This window comes from Lentinula edodes (genome assembly GCF_021015755.1).
Source record: "Lentinula edodes strain Le(Bin) 0899 ss11 chromosome Unknown C8R40scaffold_2, whole genome shotgun sequence".
NCBI lineage: Eukaryota > Fungi > Basidiomycota > Agaricomycetes > Agaricales > Omphalotaceae > Lentinula > Lentinula edodes.
In genome coordinates, this window is record NW_025764308.1 from 494,578 (window position 1) to 517,536 (window position 22,959).

The following is a 22,959-nucleotide window of genomic DNA, read 5'->3' on the forward strand; positions in this document are numbered from 1 at the left end:
ACCGTCCTTGGTTTTGGCCAGTCCATTACCGCCTTCACTGGGTCCATGGATACTCCCAGTGGCGAGATAATTACTCCCAAGTATTCGACAGTGTCGACATGGAACGCACATTTTTCCGGCTTTGCATGGAGGTGGTTCACCCGTAGTCGTTCAAGGACCTTCCTGACGTGTTCCACATGGGATGCTTCGTCGTCCGAATAGATCAGTATGTTGTCCAAGTAAATCACCACGCAAACGTCCACCATATCATGAAATATCTCGTTCATGAAGAATTGAAATGCAGAGGGAGCATTCGTGAGCCCAAAAAGCATTACCAGGTATTTGAATGACCCATACTGAGTTCGGAATGCAGTCTTCCACTTGTGTCCCTGTGCTACCCTGACGTTGTTGTATCCCGTGCAGAGGTCGATCTTTGTAAAGATCTTTGCCTTCCGCAGTTGATCCACTAAGGTGCCTATCAGTGGGAGGGGATACCTATTCTTTTTTGTAATCTTGTTCAGGGCTTGATAGTTGACACAGAGTCGTAGGGTACCATCCTTTTTCTTGGCAAACAAGACGGGAGCTCCCACGGGGGAACTGGAGGATCGTATGAACCCCTTCCCCAACATCTCGTCAATGTACTCCTTGAGAGATTTCAGCTCCTTCTCAGACATGTTGTAGAGCTTCCCTATGGGAGGTATTGCATCCCCTTCCATTTCGATTTTGATATCGTAGGGTCGGTGCAGAGGTAGCGTCCTTGCTTCTCCGGGTGAGAATATGTCTAGGTAGTCCTGGTATTGAACGGGAATGGATTTCTTTAACTCCTCCGTCTCCTGGCGCTTCAATGCTTCTTCGTCGAGTTCCTTGACGACCCCCTCTTGTTCTGGACTAGGGTTCCCACCCTCGAGATCCTTTGGTTGCTGCACTCCTTCTGGGGAGCTGCTATCACTCGCCCGGAGCATTTCTCCAGTGGGGGACTCTTCCTTCGTGGGCGATATATGAAGGAAATATGCTGGGGTTCCCTCCCTCAATAAGCGATCCATCCCAGCAGCTCTTATTAAGCTGATGGGTTTCCCTTGTATGGTTGGATCCGATTTTCGTTCCACCACATGGGTACCCGCTATGAGCTGCTTTCTTCGGAAGTTGTTATGTCTTATTGAACCCTTGGGAGTCAGACCAGACCTTGATGGAATCTTGGGTATGTTCAGAATTTCAATGTTTAAGATGGGGGGGTCAGGATAAGGTCCATGTTCCCTCCTCTTCTTCCTCCACCGGACCTTCTGCTTAGCTCCGGGCCAGGAGGAGGATCGTTCCGTGTCCCTACTCTTCCACTTTTGATAGGCCTCCTCTGAATCCTTTGCTAGTTGCGGGGTTCTTGCTTCCATGGCAGATCGTCCCGCCTCGAGGGTTTCCTCCACCTCTTGTTCCGTGCTTTTGCTCACGAACACTAGCCATTCGTTGATCCCCATAAGGATTGGGCCGTCTGGTCCTAGATCTTTTTCTGAGGGAAATAATTCGTGTGGACCCGGTTGTCTTGACTCATACTCCTCGTCCTTTACTTCCTCCAACTTCACCTTCGTCCTTGGAGCTTTAGGAGGTTGTTGGAGAGTTCCTTCATGTGTTTTCTCGCTGTTTACCCCCCTTTCTAGCTCCTCAGTACCTTCCTCGGCACCTGGTTGGATAATTTCCGATGCAAGGGCTGCTGAGATTTGGACGTTTCAGTCCTGGAACGTCAGGCAAAGCTCCTTCCAGTCGATTACTGGGTTGTGCATGCGTAGCCACGGTAGTCCTAGCACAATTGGAGCTGTGGGGTGTAAGTGAGTTACTAGGAACTCCACCTTGTGAATTGTTCCATCCGCAAAGCTGATCTGGTCAGTGTAGGTCTGAGTTATCAATCCTGCGGAGGTAGGTTGCCCATCGAACAGCTCCAAAGGGATGCTGTTAGTTAAGTCAACCAGATTTTCAGGGTGTCGCATAGCAACGGTTTTGTCTATGTCCACTATCCACTAGTGTAGTGTATTCTTTGTCTTCATTGAGGTCGGAGAATGGAAAGCGTGTAAGGATGATGAAGGAGTTATAGGATCGGGATGTGAGACGAGCTGGCTGACTCCCCACCAGTGCAGCTCTTATTGTGGTAGGCAAAGTTGTTGCGGGGCTTCGCAGTTCACCCTGATCTACCTCAAAGCCCCCTTCCCATTTCCTGCTTCGTCCAATAGTTCTTGCTCACCTTCCTTTGGTGAATCTAGGATGTGAACGTTCCAGAGGTCGTCCATTCCTTCCCGTTCTTCCACCACTATCCCGGCGCGAATTTGTTCTAAAGGATAAGTTGAATTGTCTTTACAACCCTCCCCTTGGTTGGTCATACCTCTTCCCCGAGTTGAATCGGCTTTGGAAGCTCTCTCTGAGCTTCCTTGATCCTCCACTGGCCGTTCCAGTGACTCTGGGCTAGGACAGTCCTTTGCCCAGTGCTCCTTTTGTCCACAATGCATGCAGAGCTCCTGTCTTCGTCTTCTCCACTTTTCCACTCTTTCTTTGGGAGTCCATTTCCTCCCAGTGTCAGTAACTCCTGCCCGAAGGATCACTTCAGTCCATTCTCCTCTGTCTCTGCAGTGGCAGCAGTTTTCCTCTTCCCCTCGATTTTCGTCATCATAGTTTTCCTCATCCCCCCAAGCTGCTGAAGTCCTCTGTCGTCCCTCTTTCCAGTTGGGCCTGTTTTGGAACCTCCCTGTCCCAGCTGGTTTTGGATTGGAGGTCCAGATGTCAGCTGGATCTTGCTCCCTATGCAAGGGGGACTTATAAGGAGCTTCCGGTGCTAGCTCTAGTCCGGGGAAACAACTCAGCCATCCTTGCAGTGTTTTTTCACTGTGGAGGTTCCTCAAACTCTCCACTTGCGCACGTACAGCTCCATCCAACTTCGTGAATACTCGAGTCCACTCGTCATAGGATCGAGGTTCTTCCCTTCCGGTAACAACCTGCCAGGGAGCTACCCCTTTCTTGAGGTATGTCACCAGAGCCTCATCATTAAATCCGGTCAGAGGGGCATATTCGTTGAAGCAAATGAAGAAGTTGGCGAAGCTTTCCTCCGGCATTTGCTTCATCCAGGCCAATCTCCTTCTTGCCTCATCTGCTTTGTCGATGGGTCCGAATTTGGAACTGTCAAGTCCATGCCTCGGGCCTCCATTCCGCCGCTCGGTACTCTGAAGATCTGCTCTTTATTGTAATCTCACTCTTATTGTTCTTTCTCGCTACACATACCCTTTCGTTCTAGTCCCTCCTTATTGTCTTTTACTCTACCCTGCAGGTACTACTCGTATAGCTCCTAGTAGTTAGTCTGGCGCTCCGCACCGATGCGCCGATCCGTAGATATAAATACTGCCTGTACGCTACTGTAGTTCCTCAGTTTAATTATCAACTTAGATCTCCCTTCCAACTTAGCTCTTCTCTAAGTCTTCAGGCTCTACGCCTTGGAGTACTCTCTACTATAACCTTAGGACTTAGACGTTCTCTGGTTTGCTCCTCGTCACCAGTGATACCGCCGCTCCGACTTGGCTGCTCCTCAGTTCCTCCCTTTTCTACTCTCGATCTCCAGGGACTAACGGCGTAACGGCGGTGTTGTTAATAACTTCACTACTGTCCCACTCGTCTTCCGCACTTAGACACCTTGTGGCTTTGGCACGGTTACACGGTGTACATGATCTTAACAGGAACCAAACTCCCATTTGAATTTTGTCCAGTCCTCAAGACAGGTATACTCCCCCCTCAGTCGTTGCCGATTCAACGTATCGAAGTGGGAGAGTGCAGCGCCAGTGAGGTGACTGGCTGCCAAAGCGCATTTGTCCTTTTCTCGAGCGTAGATAGTAGGACGTACCCCAAATATCCTCTCCAAACTGAGGACCCACGTCTTCCATGCAGAGCGATTGTCACCTGTGAAACTCTCAATCTTACCAACATCGAGCTTCGACTCGATGGTGATTCAATTTTTCTCCTCGTTGTTCTCCTACATATTCCGTCCTTTATTGGGGTTTCTGGGAGCTGCCTTACCGTGCCAACCTTGTCATGGATCGTAGTACCAGGGTTGGTCAGGGTCATAACGTGTTGGAGGTGCCTCAGGAGCTCCCCTCTGTCCTCCTCTCTCCTTCCACTGTTCCTACTCGATTGGGTGTGTTCCCCTTCATTGGAACCTTCGGAATTGCTATCACCCGGTCCTCCTGAGGGTGATGGAGGAGGAGGAGGCAGAGGTGGTGCCCCTCCCCTGCTCCTTCCTTCCTGTTCTCTTTGACCCCGTCCCCCTTGACTCAGAGGTCATTCTCGATCTCTCGATTGACTAGAGAAATGTGGGGGAGGTACTCTAGGAGGGAGGTTAAACCCGCCTTTGCCTCCTCCACCTACAGCGGCTCCACCGTCTTCCAACACGTACACCCCTCCCTCTGGTCTGACATACTCCCCTAGTTCAGCTCTTTGCACTTGGGCTCCCCACTCATGAATATGTCATCTGTCCACACTCGGGGTGGCCGGTATTGGGACTGTTTGTTCTCCCTGGGGGTTCCTTTCCTTAACTCCCATAGGAGTGTGTCGATTAAAGGATATTGGCTCCGTAGCTTGCCAGTTGGCTGGGGAACTACAGGAGATGGACCCCCCCTCATGTATTCTCTCATTACCCTGGGCGCCTGCCCAAATAATCCCGCCATGTTTCCTGTTTTGGAAAGCAGTCCACCAGTCGGTATTTCCCCCGCTGCGAATCCTTTCTTTGCCTTGTGGAGTTGTTCCTGGAGTGTCTCAATGACTCGAGCCTGTTGTTGGATCATTACTACCAACTCTTGAGAGTGTGCCGAGTCGATGACCATGCCAGGTTGGTTCGTCTGGGCTCCAGTTACAAAGGGAGTTCCAAAAGGAGCTCCCTGCGGGGGTACTGCCTCTTCGTGAACTGCCAACATTCTTTGTTGGTTCGGACCCCTTTGATTCTCGGCTCCCACTGCCTGAGAATGCATTGATACCGACCCTTGATAGGGTATGACTGACGGATTGCTCAGTTTTGGAGGAATGTGTACAGGGTTGGGAACCAACCGAGCTGTCAGATCTTGTCCGGAGATTCGGGATGAATGTTGTGCGCCATCCATCCTTACCTCGCCAAACTGGTATTGCTGTGTCGAGACTGGAGTTACTGGTTTCGTCTGCAGGTTAACTCTGGGGGGAGGAGTCGGATTTTGACCCAGGGCATGTACAGTGGGGGAGGTCCCCAAGCGTAACTGGGGACTCCTCGTAGCCGTATTGCCGGGGTTAAGAAATTCAGGAACCTCGTTGTTTCTGGGTGATGAATGTTTCCGTCCCGGGAAACGACAATCAAAACCATGGAGCTGCCCTTTCTGGTCAAATCGCTCCAGGGGGAACTCCCCTGCACTCTCTGATTCACATTGGACCATGTACGAGGTTCCCAGATTGTCCGCGACCAGTCTGCGATGGAATTCCAAGGCCCTTTCTAGATTCAATCCGGAAAGTTCCTCTGACAGCATCAGAGTGTCTGATTCTGCTAGTAAGGCCCGGTGTCGGGTCTCCTGCAAACACAACATCGCTTCAGACTCCTCACTCCTCACCAGCAATTGATGCATATGCCTCATGGGCATGTACATGTACACCGTCTGTCTGCTACAGACCCAAACGGGACTATCCTGATCGGGCATTGATCCACTGGAGCAAGGAGGTGAGCCGTCGTGTATCTCCTGCGTCTACAATTTTTTGCAGCAATTGCGTTGACATCTTCGTTGCTTTCTTCATCAATTTTAGCTGCCGCCGCTGCTAGGTTTGCGTTCCGAAGTATTTGGATTGCCTGGTAGTTCGGGATATTGACCCTCAAAGGGGGAGGTTCGAATCATACAGCTCCTGATCGGTAATTAGATGCTCGGTACAAGATACGTAGTCCCGCTTCGCCGCAGAACTCCTTCTCCCTTCCATGAGTATGAGGGAGGAGGGGAAGTATTCCCCTTGAGTTTCATAGTGATTGCCCGTAACATGCCTCTGCCTCTAACAATTCCAGCATCCTTTCTGGGTCCAGTAGGACATTGTACAGCCAGAGAAAATCAGATCGGTTTGCCGGGGCCATCAGCCACTGTTGAGCCTTCTCTGGGAGGTCTATCTCCAGTTGAGTTCCCACTGCTAGGAACTGTACTCATAGGTCTGAAATTTTGAGACCGTCCCCCAATATTTCGATCCCCATCGACTCCAATACTTCTCGTAAGACCATTGCTACGTCCTCCAGGGTACACTCCTGAATTCTAATGATATCTTCCAGACGCAATGTCATTTTTGACAATGGTTGCACTGGGAAGTTGGTCCTTACGGAAACCGCGACCGAGGGCAGGAATGACCTAGTAGTGGCTGGGATAGAGAGATGTGACCCTTGAAGGGGTTCCTGTAAGGTCCAGGGAGGTCCCTAAGGCGTAGGTAGGGGAGGTAGAGGTACGGAACCTAGTAGCATTGCGTAGAAGGAGTTGTACTTGCTAGAACGTCAACGTAAGATCGAATAGGTCGTAGAGAGAATGGGTCTTGAGTGTATAAGCTCCTGAGAAGATATACGCCCAGGAGGGGAAGTCCCGGGAACTGGGGCTTAGAGGTGGACATCCTTGAGTGTTGGAGGTGGTAACAGAGAAGCGGCACATAGTTCAATGTAGGGGGTAGCTTTGATGTTACCTAGATCAAGGTCCCAGAGCTTGTAGAGCAATTGGGGAGCTCGAGGAGGTTTTGGGGAGGTTGGCTCACCAAGGCGTTAGGTGTTGGGGAGCTTTAGTATTGTTTGAGGGAGCTCGGAGACTCACTCGGATTGCTTAGACGTGAAGTAAAAGTGTATATTGGACCGTATAGATGATCGTTGAGACAGTAGACAAGAGTAGAGAGAAACAGAGATAGAGAAACAGAGAGTAAAGAGAAATCCGTATGGTTAGCAGGTACAAAGGGACAGGGACTGGACCTATGCAAAAGGGTGTGTGTTCAAAATATACCAAGCTGGGGCTTCTGGACGTTGCGGTGCTACTTAAATAGGTACGGGAAGTGAACAAGAGAACATCTGGAAACATGAGGCAGCTAATCGAGGGAGGAAGGTAATCGAGATTTAGTACTTAAAGGGGTTGGCAATTAGGAGGGTGTTGTATGTGTATTGGGGTGAACGTCAGGACATTTGGGTAGGTATGTCAGGGGAATGGTGATAATTGGGGAGGTACATGGTGGTATTTGGGGATTGGGGAGGTGTAGAGGTGGATAGGAGATGGTGGCTGGTACTGGGACGGGTCCAGTTGTAGCCAGGGCATGACACTAAACCCATTACTGATATGGCGAATATTGCTGTTCGGTTCCCTTCTGGCGAGCTGCTTCTATTGCCCTTTTATGTTACTCATTTAGATTCATCTTGTAAAGCAGTATTAGGTTACAGTTTCTTATCCCGCTACAATCCGTTGATTAACTGGGCATCTCAAAACATTACGTTCCGTAACACTTCACACTTTGATTCTCCACAGATGTCTGTGCCTTCTGCCACCAACACCGTTGATGCAAAGGTCGCTGTTCTGCTACTGGAACCTTCGCTGTTGGTTTCACCAACAATTCTGGAAACCCCTCCTGGGGATTCATTTCGCTCTCACTCTTGGATGTTACGGGCCAAGCCCCTCTCGTCTAAATTCCCCTTTGAACCCATCTATTCTTACCCTACAGTCTCTCAATTCGCTGCTCAACTGGAAACTCCCGAGGTCGACATTGCACTCGTCAGTGCTGCAGTCTTTAACAGGGCTTGCAAGGACGCTGGTATGGAGCCTATCCTTCTTTGTGCTATCCACTCAGAGGTCGCGGCCCGTGCCGCCAACCACTCCTCCATCACTCCTACTGTCCCTCCACTTCATCATTTTATTCCAGAAGAATATGCTGAGTTTGCAGACGTCTTCGACGAGATTGCTGCAGACTCATTACCTGAACACAGACCTTACAACCTGAAGATTGACTTGGCAGAAGTCGCTTCGCCGCCTCTCGGTCGCATTTATCCTTTGTCTGAAAAGGAGTTAGTCGCCCTTAAAGACTTTATTGACAAACAGCTGGCCACTGGTGCCATCACCCCATCTTCCTCACCTTACGGCGCTCTGGTACTCTTCATTCTAAAGAAGGACGGGAAACTTTGGCTTTGCGTGGACTTCTGCGGTCTCAACCGCATCACCAAGAAGGACCGATATCCCCTGCTGTTGATCTCGGACCTCCTTGACGCTCCAAAACGAGCTAAAATCTACACCAAATTGGACCTTGCTCACGCTTATCATCTAGTCAGAATAGCAGAAGGTGATGAATGGAAAACCACCTTTCGGACCCACTACGGCTCTTACAAATGGAAGGTTATGCTGTTCGGCCTTACTAATGCACCTGCTGCTTCTCAATGTTTTGTTAATGACATCTTCTCTGACATGCTAGATGTTTGTGTCATCGTATATCTCGATGATATTCTGATCTACTCCGACATGCCAGAGGAACACCGAGAACATGTCAAGGAAGTTCTTCGGCAATTACAGAAACATTGGCTTTACGCCAATCCTGACAAATTGTGAGGCCCCGGCACAGAAGGCCTGCTCTGGTCTTACCCAGACTGGGCCTAAGCGAACGCAGTAGCCACCTAGGCCGTATGAGGAGGTATGGGATAGTGCCGATACTGGTGAGGGGAGCCTAACCAGGGGTAGTTGTGGAGCTTGGGTAGACCTAATAGAGGGTCCTGGAGGTGTAGAACGTAATGCGTAACCACCGCTTCGATGTGGAGGGGAGGTGTAGCTGATATGAGTGGGAAGCTGTGGGGAGCTTAGGGAGCAATGAAGCGGAATTGGGAACCTAATGGGAGGTTCCAAAGGATGAAGGATGAATTGTAGAGCCTCGACATAGATGGTGAGTCGAAGGAGAGGCGTAGACAATACAAGGATTGACAGAAAGAGGCCAGAGATGGGAAACAGAGAGGAGAAATAGAGTTGAGGTGAGACAGAGATAAAGAAAACAGATAATGAGGAAATATATGACAGTTGAGACGTGTCAGGCCCTGTTAGCAAGTACTAGTAGACTGTACTAAAGGGACCAAGCCAGGTAAGATTTGACAATAACACACTGGGGAGCTCCGAGGGGAGTTCCCAGCCTGTCACGAAGCGGCAAAGGCAGAGTGACTAAGCAGATCGGCAAGGTGGAGCAACTGAGCGAGGCAGCAAGGTGGAGAGACTAAGCAAAACGGAGGCAGGCTGGTTCCAGATAATGACAGCGAGGTCAAGATAAGGGACCAGGCTGTGGAGTGTTGGCTATATATACATGATCCGATCTGCGAGAACAACGATGTAATACTGTACAGTTCAGGGGCAAGGAAGGTGGCGGAAGCCGATAGAAAGAGAAGGTGGGTCAGGTGGATCAGTAATTGATAGATCAGTAATCGATGGGGGTTGACAGCGATGGGATGATGTATTGTACAAGTAAAGGCATCAAGACAGTGAGAAAGGGAAAATGATAGGGGCTGCGTACTTTATGACATTACCCCCCTCTGTTAAGATCATGTACACCGTGAAACCGTGCCAGGGCCACAAGGTGTCTACGTGCAGAAGACGAGTGGGACAGTAGTGAAGTTATTAACAACACCGCCGTTACGCCATTAGTCCCCGGAGTACAGAGAGAGGAGCTAAGTAGCAGCCAAGTCGGAGCGGCGATATCGCCGATGACGAGGAGCGGACCAGAGAACGTTCAAGTCCTAAGGTCGAGTAGAACGTACTTCAAGGCGTTGAGCCTGAAGACTTGGAGAAGAGCTAAGTTAGAAAGGAGATCTAAGTTGATAATTAAACTGAGGAACTACAGTAGCGTACAGGCAGTATTTATATCTACGGAGCGGCACATCGGTGTGGAACGCCAGACTAACTACTAGGAGCTATACGAGTAGTACCTGCAGGGTAAAGTAAAAGACAATAAGGAGGGACTAGAACGAAAGGGTATGTGTAGCGAGAAAGAACAACAAGGTGAGATTACAATAAAGGTAGATCTTCGGAATACTGAGTGGCGGAATGGAGGCCCGAGGCATGGACTTGACACCCTCCTTATGACCATTGCCCTCGATGGTCAGCTGTCGGGTGTTTTTTGTGAAAGGCCCGAACAATTTTTGGTGCCCGACTAAGGTTGGGCGTGGGCTCCCAAGAGTTGTGTCCTGCATCGTAACCTTTCCACTTTACTAGATATTCCAACTTCTTCCATCGTACCCGACTGTCTAAGATGTCCTCCACTTCATACTCCAGTTCATCTTCATCTTCTAAGTATACTGGCTCTGGTGGTGTTGGTATTTCGCCATTAATGGGGTTACCTTTCCATGGATATAGTTTGTCGACATCGAAGACGGGATGGAGGCGATCCAGTGACAGGGGAAGGTCAAGGTGGTAGTCCAGAGGTCCGACCTTCTCCAGAATGCGGTAAGGTCCTAGCTGTTGGTCTCCTAGCTTTTCGCTGGATAGCTGCAGGTTAATGTCCTCCGCACTTAGCCAGACTGGGTCCCCAACTTTGAATTGATGTGCTTTTCGCTTCCCACGTTTGTATCCCTCCTTCTGTTGCTTCTTTCCTAGATGTAAAGCAGCTCCAGCATCCTGCCGCGCTTCTCGGAGAATCCATATGCGGTCGTCCACCGCTGGGATGCCGCTGCGTTGGCCAACAGGGATATTGAACAGGGGGAGGTATCCGTAGGTTAACTCGAATGGGGACATGCCTAGGGCTGAATGAGTCCATGAATTAATCACAAACTCCCCCATGGGGAGATGTTCTGCCCAGTCGTCTTGTCGTCGTCCCACGTAGAGGCGGATGTATTTCTCTACTTCTTGATTTGCACGTTCAGTTTGGCCATTGGACTGAGGACGGTATCCGGAGGTTAGATCTGAGTTGATTCCCAACCTAGCGAGGAGGGATCGCATGAGTTTAGCTGCAAACTGAGGTCCGCGGTCGGATTTGAAGTGGAGGGGGAGACCATGGAGACGGAAGATCTCTCGGTAGTAGATATCAGCGACACCTTCAGCTGTGATGGAGCTGGTGCAAGGAATAGCATGGATTTGTTTTCCATACAGGTCTGTACAGACCAAGACCGCGTCGTATCCTTGGGAGTTAGGCAGTTGTGTTATCAGGTCAACCCCTACCTCTTCCCATAGACCAGATGGTACGTCCAGTGGTTGAGTTACAGCTTGTGGGTGTCGTTGGATCTTCTTGCGGGCACAAATCTCACATCCCTCAACATATTTCTCCACAAAAGAACACAGTGTTGGCCACCAGAAGTGGGTGCTAACTAAATCGAGTGTTCCATGGAGCCCAGGGTGTCCAGCAGTGGGATGGTCATGACATTGGCGTAGTACTTCGGTGCACAGGTCATTGTCTGCTGGCATGTACACTCGTCCTTAGTAGTAGACCAGGCCGTTGTCCTCCTCCCATTCGGCGATTCCATTGGCCAAGCGCTGTAGTCCGTGCTCTTTGACTGTTTTGAGACCTTCCAGTACCTGTGCTTCCCACTGTGAGGCTTTCCGGATGCAATCCTCTAAGGGGTTCCATAGGATAGAAGCTGCAATTTTGGTGAAATGGTTGGGCTTAAGGACTGTCTGCTGTCGATTATCCTCATTGTCTAGTACCTGGTGGGCTGCCATACGGGAAAGAGCATCAGCTTGAGTATTTATTCTACCAGGGCGGTGGATCATGTGGAAGTCAAACCGTGAAAGGTATAGAGCCCAGCGAGCTTGGCGGCGGGTGAGGTCTTGAGCTGTGCGCCAAAATTCGAGGTTAGAGTGATCCGTGATAATGTCAAATGGCTGGGGTAGTCCCTCTAGGAAGTTCCTCCAGTCCTTCAACGCTTCTATGATGGCTAGCATTTCCCGGTCGTAGATCTCGTAGTTCCGTTCTGCTTGTTGCATAGAGGCTGATCTGAAGGCGACGGGATGCCATTGGCCGTCATCTTGCTTCTGCATGAGGGCACCGCCGGTAGCAAAGCCTGAAGCATCTACCTTGATTCTGGTTGGTCTGTCTGGTGTCCATAGGGCTAGGATGGGTGCAGAGATGAAGGCCTCTCGGAGGGTATCAAATGCTTGTTGCTGGGTGTCCATCCAGGTGAAGGATATATCTTTCCGAGTAAGGTCGTTCAGGGGCCTGGCTATCCTTGCAAAGTTCCGGATAAAGCGCCGGTAGAAGTTAGCAAATCCAAGGAACCCTTGTAGCTCTCGAAGGTTAGTGGGGGCTGGCCAGTCGCGAACTGCAGCTACCTTTACCGGGTCCATCCTCACCTCCCCTTCCGATATAATAAGGCCTAGATATTCAATCTGTTGTTGTTCGAATTCACACTTCTCTGGTCGTAGGTATAGATCATGCTTCTCCAACTGGGTTAGTACTTCCTGTACCACTCGTCAATGCTCCTGAAGATCACTGCTGAAGATGAGGATGTCATCTAGGTAAACCGCTACCTTTCCAGCTGCAATGAGGTCTGCAAATATAGCATTCATAAGTGCTTGAAACGTTGCAGGGGAGTTTGTGAGACCAAAGAACATAACCTTAGGCTCGAACAGCCCTCGTGTGGTTGCAAAGGCCCCTTTCCATTCGTGACCTTCCTTGATTCTGACGTTGTTATAGCCCCAGCGTACATCGAACTTGGTGAAATATCGAGCCCCTTGAAGCCGACTAATTATATCAGCCACCAATGGGAGGGGGTAGCGGTTCTTCACAGTATACTCATTCAGTTTCTGATAATCCTGAATGAAACGGAGTTTCCCATCCTTCTTCTTCACAAAGAAGACTGGGGACGAGATGGGTGATTTTGAGGGAACAATGTAGCCTTTCCGCAGATTCTCTTCCAGGAAGTGATCCAACTCCTCCTGCTTGTTTAGGGACATGGGGTAAATCTTGGTGCGCATGGTCACTGGTGCTCCAGGTATGAGATCAATTGCATGGTCCCAAGGTTGGTGGGCAGGTAGTCGTTCGGAGGCGGATTCTGCACAAACCTTCTTGAAATCACGGTACTGCTCAGGGACCATTTCTTCAAAGGTTTTAACAGGTTTGTCTCGGTTGGCTTCCTCTGCTAGCTGCTGGGAGTAAGTGAATCCTGCAGCGCACCAGACTTCCTCAGTCTGTTCCTCTAGGATTCCTGCTTTTACCCATGCCCGGCGAGTTTTATGATTGGCTCGGATTCGGTGTATTGGTGGTTCCTCCACCACTGCTGATTCGCTCTCTTCAAGGGTTGCTTCCAGTGGCACCTCAATGTGAGGGGGTTCAACGAGAGGTTCCAGGTCCGGGAGTTTAGGGGTTGGGCTTTCTGTGTTAGTGGCGACTAGATGAGAGTATGAGATCTCCTTGTCTGGGACTTCTTCTATAGCTACTCGAGGGGGCTTTACTGAAAGTTGTCCTTTCTCCCAGTCAATCTCCGGATTGACCTTCCGCAGCCAGGGGAGTCCAAGGATGACGTCTTCACCTCCTAGGTTGGTGATCAGAAAGTCCATCCATCATTCTTGATTATCCACTGTAAGTGCTAGATGTGCAAAATGGGTTATCCGTCCAGCTCGGTTAGGTGTTCCATCGATATTGAAAACGTCAATTGGTTTATGAAGGGGTGCACATCTTACATGGTTCCGGGTGGCAAAGTCTTGGTTTAAAAACAGGGCGGTAGCTCCACAGTCTACCATGGCTGCAGTTGTTATACTATGATTCCTTCCTCTTAGTCTCACATGAATTCGGAAATGTGGGGAAATGGAGTTTAATTCCCGGATCGACGATATTCAGTATGCATCCACAGTGGCAAGTTTCAGATTGATCCCAGTAAGCAAGAACAAACGGGTCAATCCAGAAAAAGTTTGTTGAGCTGTTGCAGAATACTGCCGCAAGGTTGGTTCAAAATCGAATCTCGTATAAGAAAAGACCTAGGGAAGACCCATAACCTCTTAGAGGTTGAGTATCTATATGAAGATTGAATAAAGCCTCAGTGTTGAACCAATGAGGTAGAAAACAGCTTTTATTATACCTATACAAAGATTGAATAAAGCTATCTAGTTTGTGAGTATTGTAGTGTGTCATGAAGTACGTAGCCCCTATCATTTTCCTTTTCTCACTGTCTCAACACCCTTACTTGTATGATTACATCACTATCAAATCCCATCGATTACTGATCCACCTGACCCCCATCATCAATTACCAATCCACCTATTACCCTTCTCCTTTTACTGGCTTCCGCCACCTTCCTTGTTCCTAAACTGTATAGTATTACATTGTCATTTCTCACAGATCGGATTATGTATATAAAGCCAACCCCTCACAGCCTGGTCCCTTATCTTGACCTCTCTGTCATTATCTTGGGACCAGTTGCTCCACTTCGTCGTTCTGCTCAGTTGCTCCACTCCGCTGTTCCATTTGGTCACTCCGCCTCTGCTGCTTTGTGACATAGTGTAGGTATAATGAAACAAAAGAAACTTACCCTCAGCATTGAACCAATGAGGTAGAAAACAGCTGAGGGGAAGAAGCATGTGAAGAGTGAACTAAGTAGTTTGAGTCATGTGGGAGCAGAATGAATTGGCCATGGAAGAGAATGCCTTCCAACAAAATATTAGTGCCGCAGAAATTTTACCTACACTTTTAGTGCTCATATCCACATGTAATGTTCCTTGAGTGTTCAATAAATGTATATTGACTGTTCAACAATATCACATCCAATACAATGCCTTCTCAATGTTCAGAGTCTTTTCATCCAACACAATCCCTCCTCAAAGATTATATCTGCGAAACCTGGATGTTTGCAAGAGCAAGGATACTAACTGGACAGTACTGTCAGCTGCTTTCAAGCTCTTAGCCCAAAATACAGGTATTACAGATGTAACCTCCTTGGTCAGTTGGGAAATGTTGTGTCACAACTGGCATCAAAAAAGCACCTATTGCTTTCATGAATCATAGTATGATCACGAAGGCCAGCGTTGAATGCGGCTATGCTGTTCACATGCCACTAATATGATGATGTGTTATGATATGTTATATGTAGTCATATGTAGTCATTTACTATATGCGGATTCCTCAGTACTTCCTTATGTAATACTGCCATACAATTATGTATATAAACAGGCTGTATCTTGTACTGGAATCCAACTTGCTTCTCTCTCACTCTTGTTGCCTCTCTGAGATTATAAGCTTTGTTACTGTTAGAGTTTGGTCCAAATGCCAAACGACGTTGAGATTGTTGAAGGTAATGTCGAGGTTGGTAAGTGTAGCTAAGCTAGAGAATATGTTAGTAATTTGTCAAAGAGATAATCTTACTTATTTTGAAGCTACTACAGTAACAGAGCGAGTCAATGCTAGTGCGAGCTAGTGTACGTTCAATAATAGAGCAAGTCAATACTAAGGAAGTACGAATGAAGCGGTTCACGTGATGATAATAGTTGCAGAGTAAAACAAGAGTGCCATTCTGTATCTACTGACACATATTTTATATCTAGCTAAATATCTAGAAGTTTATGGAATGTTCGAGTACAAAGATTTAGTTTGAGTCAAGTTGAATTGACTTTACTGGTAACTTGTCAATTGATGAACATGGTAGTGATACATGTGTACAGTGAATCTGGAGAATATGAACTCTACTTCAATACTCAACACCTCAAGCTAAAGAGAGAGAAACGAACTTTTGCAGAGATCTATAACAGTTACCCAGGTATGGTGCTAGAGAGTGTCCCCACTTTGCACCCCTTGCCTGCTCAACAGCCAGAACACCACAAGCAAGTTTTGTGTCCCCATTGGGGGCAACTAGTTATTCCAACATAGGTCAAATTCTGAACTGATTTGATGCATGTAACAAAGGCAATCTGGCCTGTGCCTATCGGAGCCATTCTCTGAGACCATTGCTGGGGTTAACACTGAGGCTGATGCTGCTCACTGTGCCTTTGGTTGACTTACCTCCAATTACATTGGCTATGAATAATTGTTGAGTGAAGTTCAGCAAATTCAGTCATCCCAGTCAGATATCCCAGCAATTTTTTGTCAGGCAACATCTGCAAAACCTGTATGTTCACCAGAGCAAGGGTACTGGCTGGAGAGTGCTCTCCAGCACCCAAAGCACCGAGAGCAAAATTTCCACCCTGCTCTGGGTGCTTTGGCTGCTGGGAAGCGCTCTCAGCTGCTCTCAGAGAATTAGCCGAAAAAACAGGTTTTGCAGATGAACTAGAGTTGAGGATTATAGGAAAGATGAGTAGGGCAGAGGTAGGCCGGATGTAGTTGACTTGATCCGAGGCCGATTTTCGAACGAAATCTGCCGTTATAGGTAGTCGGAAGATCCACTGAAGAGTTGAATTGAACGGTTAGTACATAGTACGCCTTATTCGAGATCATCGATACTGCCACGTGGATCGCGAACTCACCAGAATGTTTTCGAATGACCGTAGCATTGGTATAAGGTTCTCCACCCAAACTTCATCGACATCTTCGACCTTTACAACCTCCTGGATCAGATCATGTTCGGCTGCATCGTAGCAGGCCGCCTTTTACAGACAAATATACAACAAATCGATGAGACACATGCGATATTTGAACTGCCAAATGCTAGTAGTATCAACCATGTTTGTGTTTTTCTCCTAGGGACTATACCCTTCCCAGATGGATATGGGGCTACAGTCCACTTACATTGGCCCGGAAAAGGATTTCAACTCCTAGGAATGTAAGCGTGATCCATTCTCACAACCTTGCAACTGACACGATTTTCTTCAGGCTCTCGAACGAAAAACCTTCTGCCATTTTCCGCCTTCGTTCCTCGTTTACTTCTTCCACGACCACCCGCGCCTTTGGATCCACACCCAATTCCACGCAAGTGGATCCTAACACTGAAACCAACGCCGTTCTTGGTATATCCATCGAACCCCTGACACAGATTCTTCCTCAGCTTCAATCTCAATCTACCCCATCGCAGGTTCAGGCTCCTAATCATACAAACTCTGCTGCCATCGCAAGACTTCCACCAGATCCGACGTTGCTCGCCGAACGCATCGTTAGGCATCTGTTCAACTATATATCTGGTTTTGCATCGAGCTCGAGTTTGGGGCCTGACATTGCTGTCCCGATGGGTATGATCGCGAAGTGGTATGAGGTGTTCTTGAGTAAGGTGAAAAACAGTGGGACAGCATTTTTGGAGAGGGAATCAGAATAAGTTGAGTAACTAAAACTTCACTCTCATTTCACCTGTTACTGTACGTACGTACGTATCCATTAGATCTTAGTATACAGCAATTGATTATACGCACAACTAGATACCCTTGGGCAAACAAAAAATCTACACATGAATAACTGTACTCTACACTGTTATCCACCCCACACTACAGCAGAACCTCAGAAATCTCCCAAATCAACCTCGAGGGATGCAATGACAGATGCTTCGAATGATTGTCCGTTGCTCTTGGACGAGCCAGACAAAGGGGAAGCAGAATGAGTTGCCTCCTTGGACAACGCAGAAGCGGTAGGAGTCCCAGGTCTGGCAAATTCATTATGACCGCACCTCGATAGAAAAAAAATAACATACCTCGAAGGACCGGGCGTCGGTGTTCTTGCGATCAAGGTCCTAGGAACAATCTTCAACCTCGCACTAGGGTCGACTGGTGTTGCCGCTCCACTACCATTCATCGCAAGTTTTCGTTCTCTCCTCTTTCTTTCTGCCTCTTGCTGCTCTGCCCTTCGCACGGCCTCCGCATTCGCCTTCCGATTCTTCTCACTAAGTTTTATCAATACGTCACTCCCACTGCTATTTCGTCCATTCTCATCTTGATTCCCATTTGAGTTGCCATTTCCGTATCTCGCGTCAAACTCAGCAATTTGGGCATCCAATTCAGCAACCTCGGAGTGATCTTGTCGTCGTAGGGCAAGTGTTCGGGCTTGGTTCAGTCTAGAACGCTCTAAAGTTGTCCATCCCGGTGGTCGTTGGGAGCCGAGGGTACGAGCTTTGTTGAGCATGTTGCTAACATCGCTTTCTGTCCATCGTTGCGAGGTAAGTCGGAGCATTTCTGCTACTTTGGTATCAATTGAGGACTTTGTCGGTAGAGGGACCTGTTCCTGCATTAACGTTTTCTGAAGGCGATCAAATTCTTTCTGCGAGAACCAAAAATGTTAGTAATTCCGTTGAGAGATACTTAAAAGAATGTGGTGAAACCTCAGTGAATCGAGAATTTGAAATTTGATCTAGATTGAATTTTCTCTTTGCTTGACCGTGGACGAGCTCAGCCTGACGATCGAACCACTTTTCTTCGATCCGGTAAGGTTTGACAGTCTCGTCCACCAGATCTTGAGGAACAAAGGCCGAATTAATGACGAGGACGCTCCTTAAGCGCGATACTCACGATCGACTTGACATATCCGGTAAACAGGCTCTCTCCCTTCACCTCCAATTAGATAGCGCACCCACATTCCTTTAATATATTGAGGAAACCACGGCGATAGGAAATGCTTGAGCAACGAAGAACGAGATAAACGGCAACGTTCCAAATCTTCCAAAGTAGCCGGTATCTCGTTTTTTTGTACAGCACTGGGGCCGCCATTTAATAGTCGATTAGCACGCTCTTCTTCTTGCTCATCTTTAGTAATTACTCCGTCCTCATCTTCGTCGGATGATGATGTTTCCATATCCATCGGAGAAGAAGAACGTTCCCGCTTGGGAGAGTATGTGCGGTTCTGTGAGGGACATGATCAATTGCTATTGAATCACAGAGCCATGGCAAGAGTCCCAACTCACTTTGCTCTTCTCGTCTTTGGCTTTGCGTTTAGCTTTCAACTCGTCTAACTTGTTACTCTTTTCCTTTGTAGCACCTCGAGCGGTGTGTTGGCCTGTGAGATAGTAGGCCAAGTGAACAGAGGTTTAGAACATAAGATATAAAACACACGCTTAGCAGCCTTGGCTACCCCTGTGGGTCCTCCGTCTGTGTCCCCTAATCGGTCTCTTTCTCGTTGTTCCTTTAGCAGAAGTACTAACGCCTTCTTATCCAGAACCTTCTGCCGCTCTTCCATTCGTGTGGCGATTATGTCTTCACGTTCAACTTCTGGCAACTGCAGAAGCCTTTTTTGAAAGCAATATGAAATTCAAAGACATTGGGTGCCAGGTTGAATTATTCATAGGCATTGTTGTTGGTTAAAGATGATGAGGGAAGGTGTTCAACGACGAGCTATCGATGTGAATATAGAACGCAGGGCTACTGACCGTTGCATGTCAGCTTCGTCCATATATTTGCCGTCAAGAGGATATGGGTCATCCTCCTCTTCCTCGCTCTCCGGCTCATCGTCAGACACTCTAAAAAGAGAAAAGTTGAACAACACAGTGCGCATAGACCCATCACTTACTCCGCCTTGCGTCTTTTGGAGCTATGACTACTTTTACTTTTGCTACCATTGCTCCGTTTCCGTTTGCGCTCTTTGCTCGGGTCAGCCTCGACCAGTTCTAGGAGTTCGTCGTCGAAGTCGGACATTCTGGGCCTGGACACAGATGAACCGGTGGTTGTGGTTCGTTGTAACAATAAGGCTGGGCCGGACAAGTGCCGAAGAACCCATACAGCTTATTTAAGCGTCGGTTTTTATCAGTTACTAATTGACAGTGAGGTTCAACTCAGGTTCAACTAGAGCTCAATATGCCTCGCTCGTCATACCCAACTTCACCAATGGCATTAAACAGAGGAAGCTCGCCGACGTCGTCAATCTTTAAAAAGCAGAAGCACTCGCCGTCCTCACCGCCCACTGCCGCGTCCTACCTTTCTGCGCTCTCGCAGGCAGATGCAAGGGCCAGAAATGCTCAGCGAGGAACCCCGACTTCGACACCAGCGCTATCTCTATCCTCTTCGCTCACGACTTCTACTGAAGACACAGTTCTTACTGAAGAAGATGGTGGTAACAGTGACGGTCTTGCTATCCCGGTCGGCAAACCACCAAACTCTGAGCAGTTGTACACGACGGTTCATACAGAGTTTGGTCACTGTTACAATGAGGAATATCGGCACATCTCGCAGCATCCCCAAGGGGCGCCAGTTCCTCGGCATGTCGAACAAGATCCTCCGTACTACATTCTCTTTTCGACGTATATCAGTTATCTTATTCTCATTGTCCTTGGCCATTTGAGGGACTTTCTCGGAAAACGGTTCCGTGCACAGTCGTATAAGCACCTCACACCTCATGATGTATGTCATTTTTCGATTTTCAATGCGCTGCCATAGTACCAAATGACGATCAAACCCGTTCATAGGGTTACGCGCCCCTCAACTCTGACTTTGACTCGTTCTATACCCGTCGCCTCAAGAAACGTATGGATGAGTGCTTCCTTCAACCTGTCACAGGCGTTGCCGGTCGTACGATCTCATTATTGGACCGCTACACACCCGACTGCAATCAAACTCAAATTATCCTCGACACGCGAACTCGCGCCCTTAATGTCTCTTCATACAACTATCTAGGTTTTGCACAAGCACGCGGCGGTTGTGCTGATGCAGTTGAAGAGAGTATGAAGCGCTACGGCGTGACTTCTTGTGGCTCTAGGCTTGAAGGCGGTTCCACTGACCTTCACACCTTGGCCGAGTCCGTGGTCGCTAAATTTGTCGGGATGGAAGCTGCCGTGATTAGTTCAATGGGTTTCGCAACCAATTCTACATTCATTCCTGCGCTGGTATCTAAAGGATGTCTAATCATCTCAGACGAATTAAATCATTCGTCCATCCGGTTTGGAGCTCGAAGTAGTGGTGCGCATGTGCGGATGTTCAAGCATAATGACATGGAGGCTCTCGAATCCCTTCTGCGAGAGGCCATAAGTCAAGGACAGCCTAAGACTCACCGTCCTTGGAAGAAGATTCTGCTTATTGTCGAAGGGATGTATAGTATGGAAGGCACTATGGTCGATCTACCTAGTGTCTTAATGCTGAAGGAAAAGTATAAGGTCAGTTCCCTGGCTCTGATTACTTTTATTCATCAACTCACATTCATAAAGTTTTATCTTTTTGTGGATGAAGCCCATTCTATTGGTGCCATTGGACCTCACGGACGCGGTGTTTGCGACTACTTTGGTGTCGATCCACGAAAGGTTGATGTTCTCATGGGAACGTTTACAAAGTCTTTTGGTGCTTCAGGAGGGTATCTTTCAGGAAACAAAGCCCTCATTGATCGTCTCCGAATCCGTGGCTACTCGGGTGCTTATACAGAAGCAATAGCCCCCCCAGTACTTACTCAAATCATTGCTAGTATGGCCAGCATCATGAGCATCGACGATGATGGATCCGTTCCTGGCGCCATCAAACTTGGACTTCACCCCTCTTCATCGTCATCTACCCTTCACCAGGTTGTCGATTATCCTCATCCTGGTCCAATATCTCAACGTGCCCTTCCTCACTGGCTGTCCCTTCCTTTGCCCCTTGCTTCTGGAGCCGAAGGTCTTATGCGTCTCCGCCGCCTCTCTTTTAACTCATACTACCTCCATCGTGGACTTGACAAGCTTGGATTCATCACTTATGGCCATCCTTCCTCTCCCATCGTTCCCCTCCTACTTTTCAACCCAGCGAAAATGATCATGTTCCATCGGATGATGAAGGACCGAAAGACTCCCATCGTCATCGTCGTTGTGGCCTATCCTGCGACACCGCTTGTCACATCGCGGGTTAGATTTTGTGTAAGTGCGAGCCATACGAAAGAGGACATTGATTCTGTGTTAATGGCATGTGATGAGATCGGGGATGTACTGGATTTGAAGCATGGACTAAGCAAAGGGGAAAGATGGAGTATAGATGAGGTGTGCAGGCGTGCAGTAGAACTGGTACATATACCAGATCACGAGCACTGAACAATGAACTTTCATTGAGACTTTCATTGAGAATAGAAATATGGTGATCATACTTTATACCTTTAATCGACGATGTTCCTTCATTCAACAACTAATGTCCTTATATGTACTAGGGGGGGGCCTAGAAGTGAGTCAGACCATGAAATGAATCATTTGCCATCTGCAGACTGTAAAACTTGGCTCCTAAGGTTAGAATAGAGAGTACTTCGAGGCGATGAGCCTGAGGAGCAAACCAAAGAACTTCTAAGTCCTAATGTTAGAAGACTAGAGATTGACAAGAGTACAGGGAAGTCTCAAGTCTAGGACGTGAAGAGGATAACCTCAGTTGGAAAGGGAATCTAAGTTGATAATTAAACTGAGGAACTACAGTAGCGTACAGGCAGTATTTATATCTATGGATCGGCGCATCAGTGCGGAGTGCCAGACTAACTACTAGGAGCTATACGAGTAGTACCTGCAGGGTAGAGAAAAAGACAATAAGGAGAGACTAGAATGAAAGGGTATGTGTAGCGAGAAAGAACAATAAAGATGAGATTACAATAAACGGTAGATCTCAGAATACCGAGTGACGGAATGGGGCACCGAGGCATGGGCTTGACAGTATCCCCCTCTTAGGTTTGAGCCCTCAAAAGCCATCAGCATCGGCATTTGTTCCTTTAGTAAGCAGGAAAATTTCGTTGGTCCACCATAAGCTGAGTACAATTTGAAGGAAAATTTTCATTGGTCCGTGAGCCATTTTGGTCGGTATAAAATGGCCAGAGTTTTGCCGTTATGGGCCTAACTTCTTCAAAAAGCTCTAAGTCCCTCAGGATGTCGACCAGCTGAACCACTACCACCACCCAACCAAGAGCCAGTACTTCTTCCCGCCCTGCCGATCCCCCGAGTCCCGGTGCCCCTGTTGATGAAGACAAAGATAGCATTATGTGGGATGCCTTAGCTAGAATTGAGAGGGTGAAGGCGCGGAAGGCGGAGGAGGCAGCAGCCAGGCAGAAGGCGGCGCAAGAGGCACGGGAGCGGGCCTGCTGGCCACAACAACAAGAGGAGGAGGAGGCTGTTGGCCGCGGCGAAACCGATACCTCACTGGCGGCAACAGCTTGGAGTCAGAGGGGAACCTCCCCAAGTGAGGTATCAGTTTCGCCGCGGAGACCCGTAGTTGAAATCTCGAAGGT

At 48.3% G+C, this 22,959-nt stretch overlaps 3 protein-coding genes across 3 annotated transcripts; 2 read left to right on the top strand and 1 right to left on the bottom strand.

The window, feature by feature from the left end:
• Positions 1–16,454: 16,454 nt before the first annotated feature.
• Positions 16,455–17,143, top strand: C8R40DRAFT_1157902 (uncharacterized protein; the record flags this gene model as incomplete). The annotated part of the gene is made up of 2 exons (XM_046229677.1): positions 16,455–16,657; positions 16,708–17,143. The coding sequence occupies 2 exons, from the start codon at positions 16,455–16,457 to the stop codon at positions 17,141–17,143; spliced, it is 639 nt and encodes a 212-aa protein (XP_046091402.1).
• Positions 17,144–17,157: 14 nt separating this feature from the next.
• On the bottom strand, positions 17,158–19,531 carry C8R40DRAFT_244757 (uncharacterized protein). Its single transcript, XM_046234472.1, has 7 exons — positions 19,318–19,531; positions 19,178–19,267; positions 18,864–19,036; positions 18,716–18,807; positions 18,324–18,654; positions 18,137–18,267; positions 17,158–18,075 (listed from the first exon to the last, which is right to left on the bottom strand). The coding sequence occupies exons 1-7, from the start codon at positions 19,440–19,442 to the stop codon at positions 17,323–17,325; spliced, it is 1,695 nt and encodes a 564-aa protein (XP_046091403.1). The 5' UTR covers positions 19,443–19,531; the 3' UTR covers positions 17,158–17,322.
• Positions 19,532–19,631: 100 nt separating this feature from the next.
• Positions 19,632–21,790, top strand: C8R40DRAFT_1033017 (serine palmitoyltransferase 2; the record flags this gene model as incomplete). Its single annotated transcript, XM_046223307.1, has 3 exons — positions 19,632–20,144; positions 20,210–20,893; positions 20,945–21,790. 3 exons carry the CDS (start codon positions 19,632–19,634, stop codon positions 21,788–21,790), a joined length of 2,043 nt encoding a protein of 680 aa, XP_046091404.1.
• Positions 21,791–22,959: the final 1,169 nt, after the last annotated feature.

Coding starts and splice junctions, on each gene's coding strand:
- C8R40DRAFT_244757 (XM_046234472.1), bottom strand. CDS start 19,442: ATGTCCGACTTCGACGACGAACTCCTAGAACTGGTCGAGGCTGACCCG. Junction 19,268..19,317: donor TCCAAAAGACGCAAGGCGGA/GTAAGTGATGGG, acceptor TTCTCTTTTTAG/AGTGTCTGACGATGAGCCGG. Junction 18,655..18,715: donor CCAAAGACGAGAAGAGCAAA/GTGAGTTGGGAC, acceptor TGTCCCTCACAG/AACCGCACATACTCTCCCAA.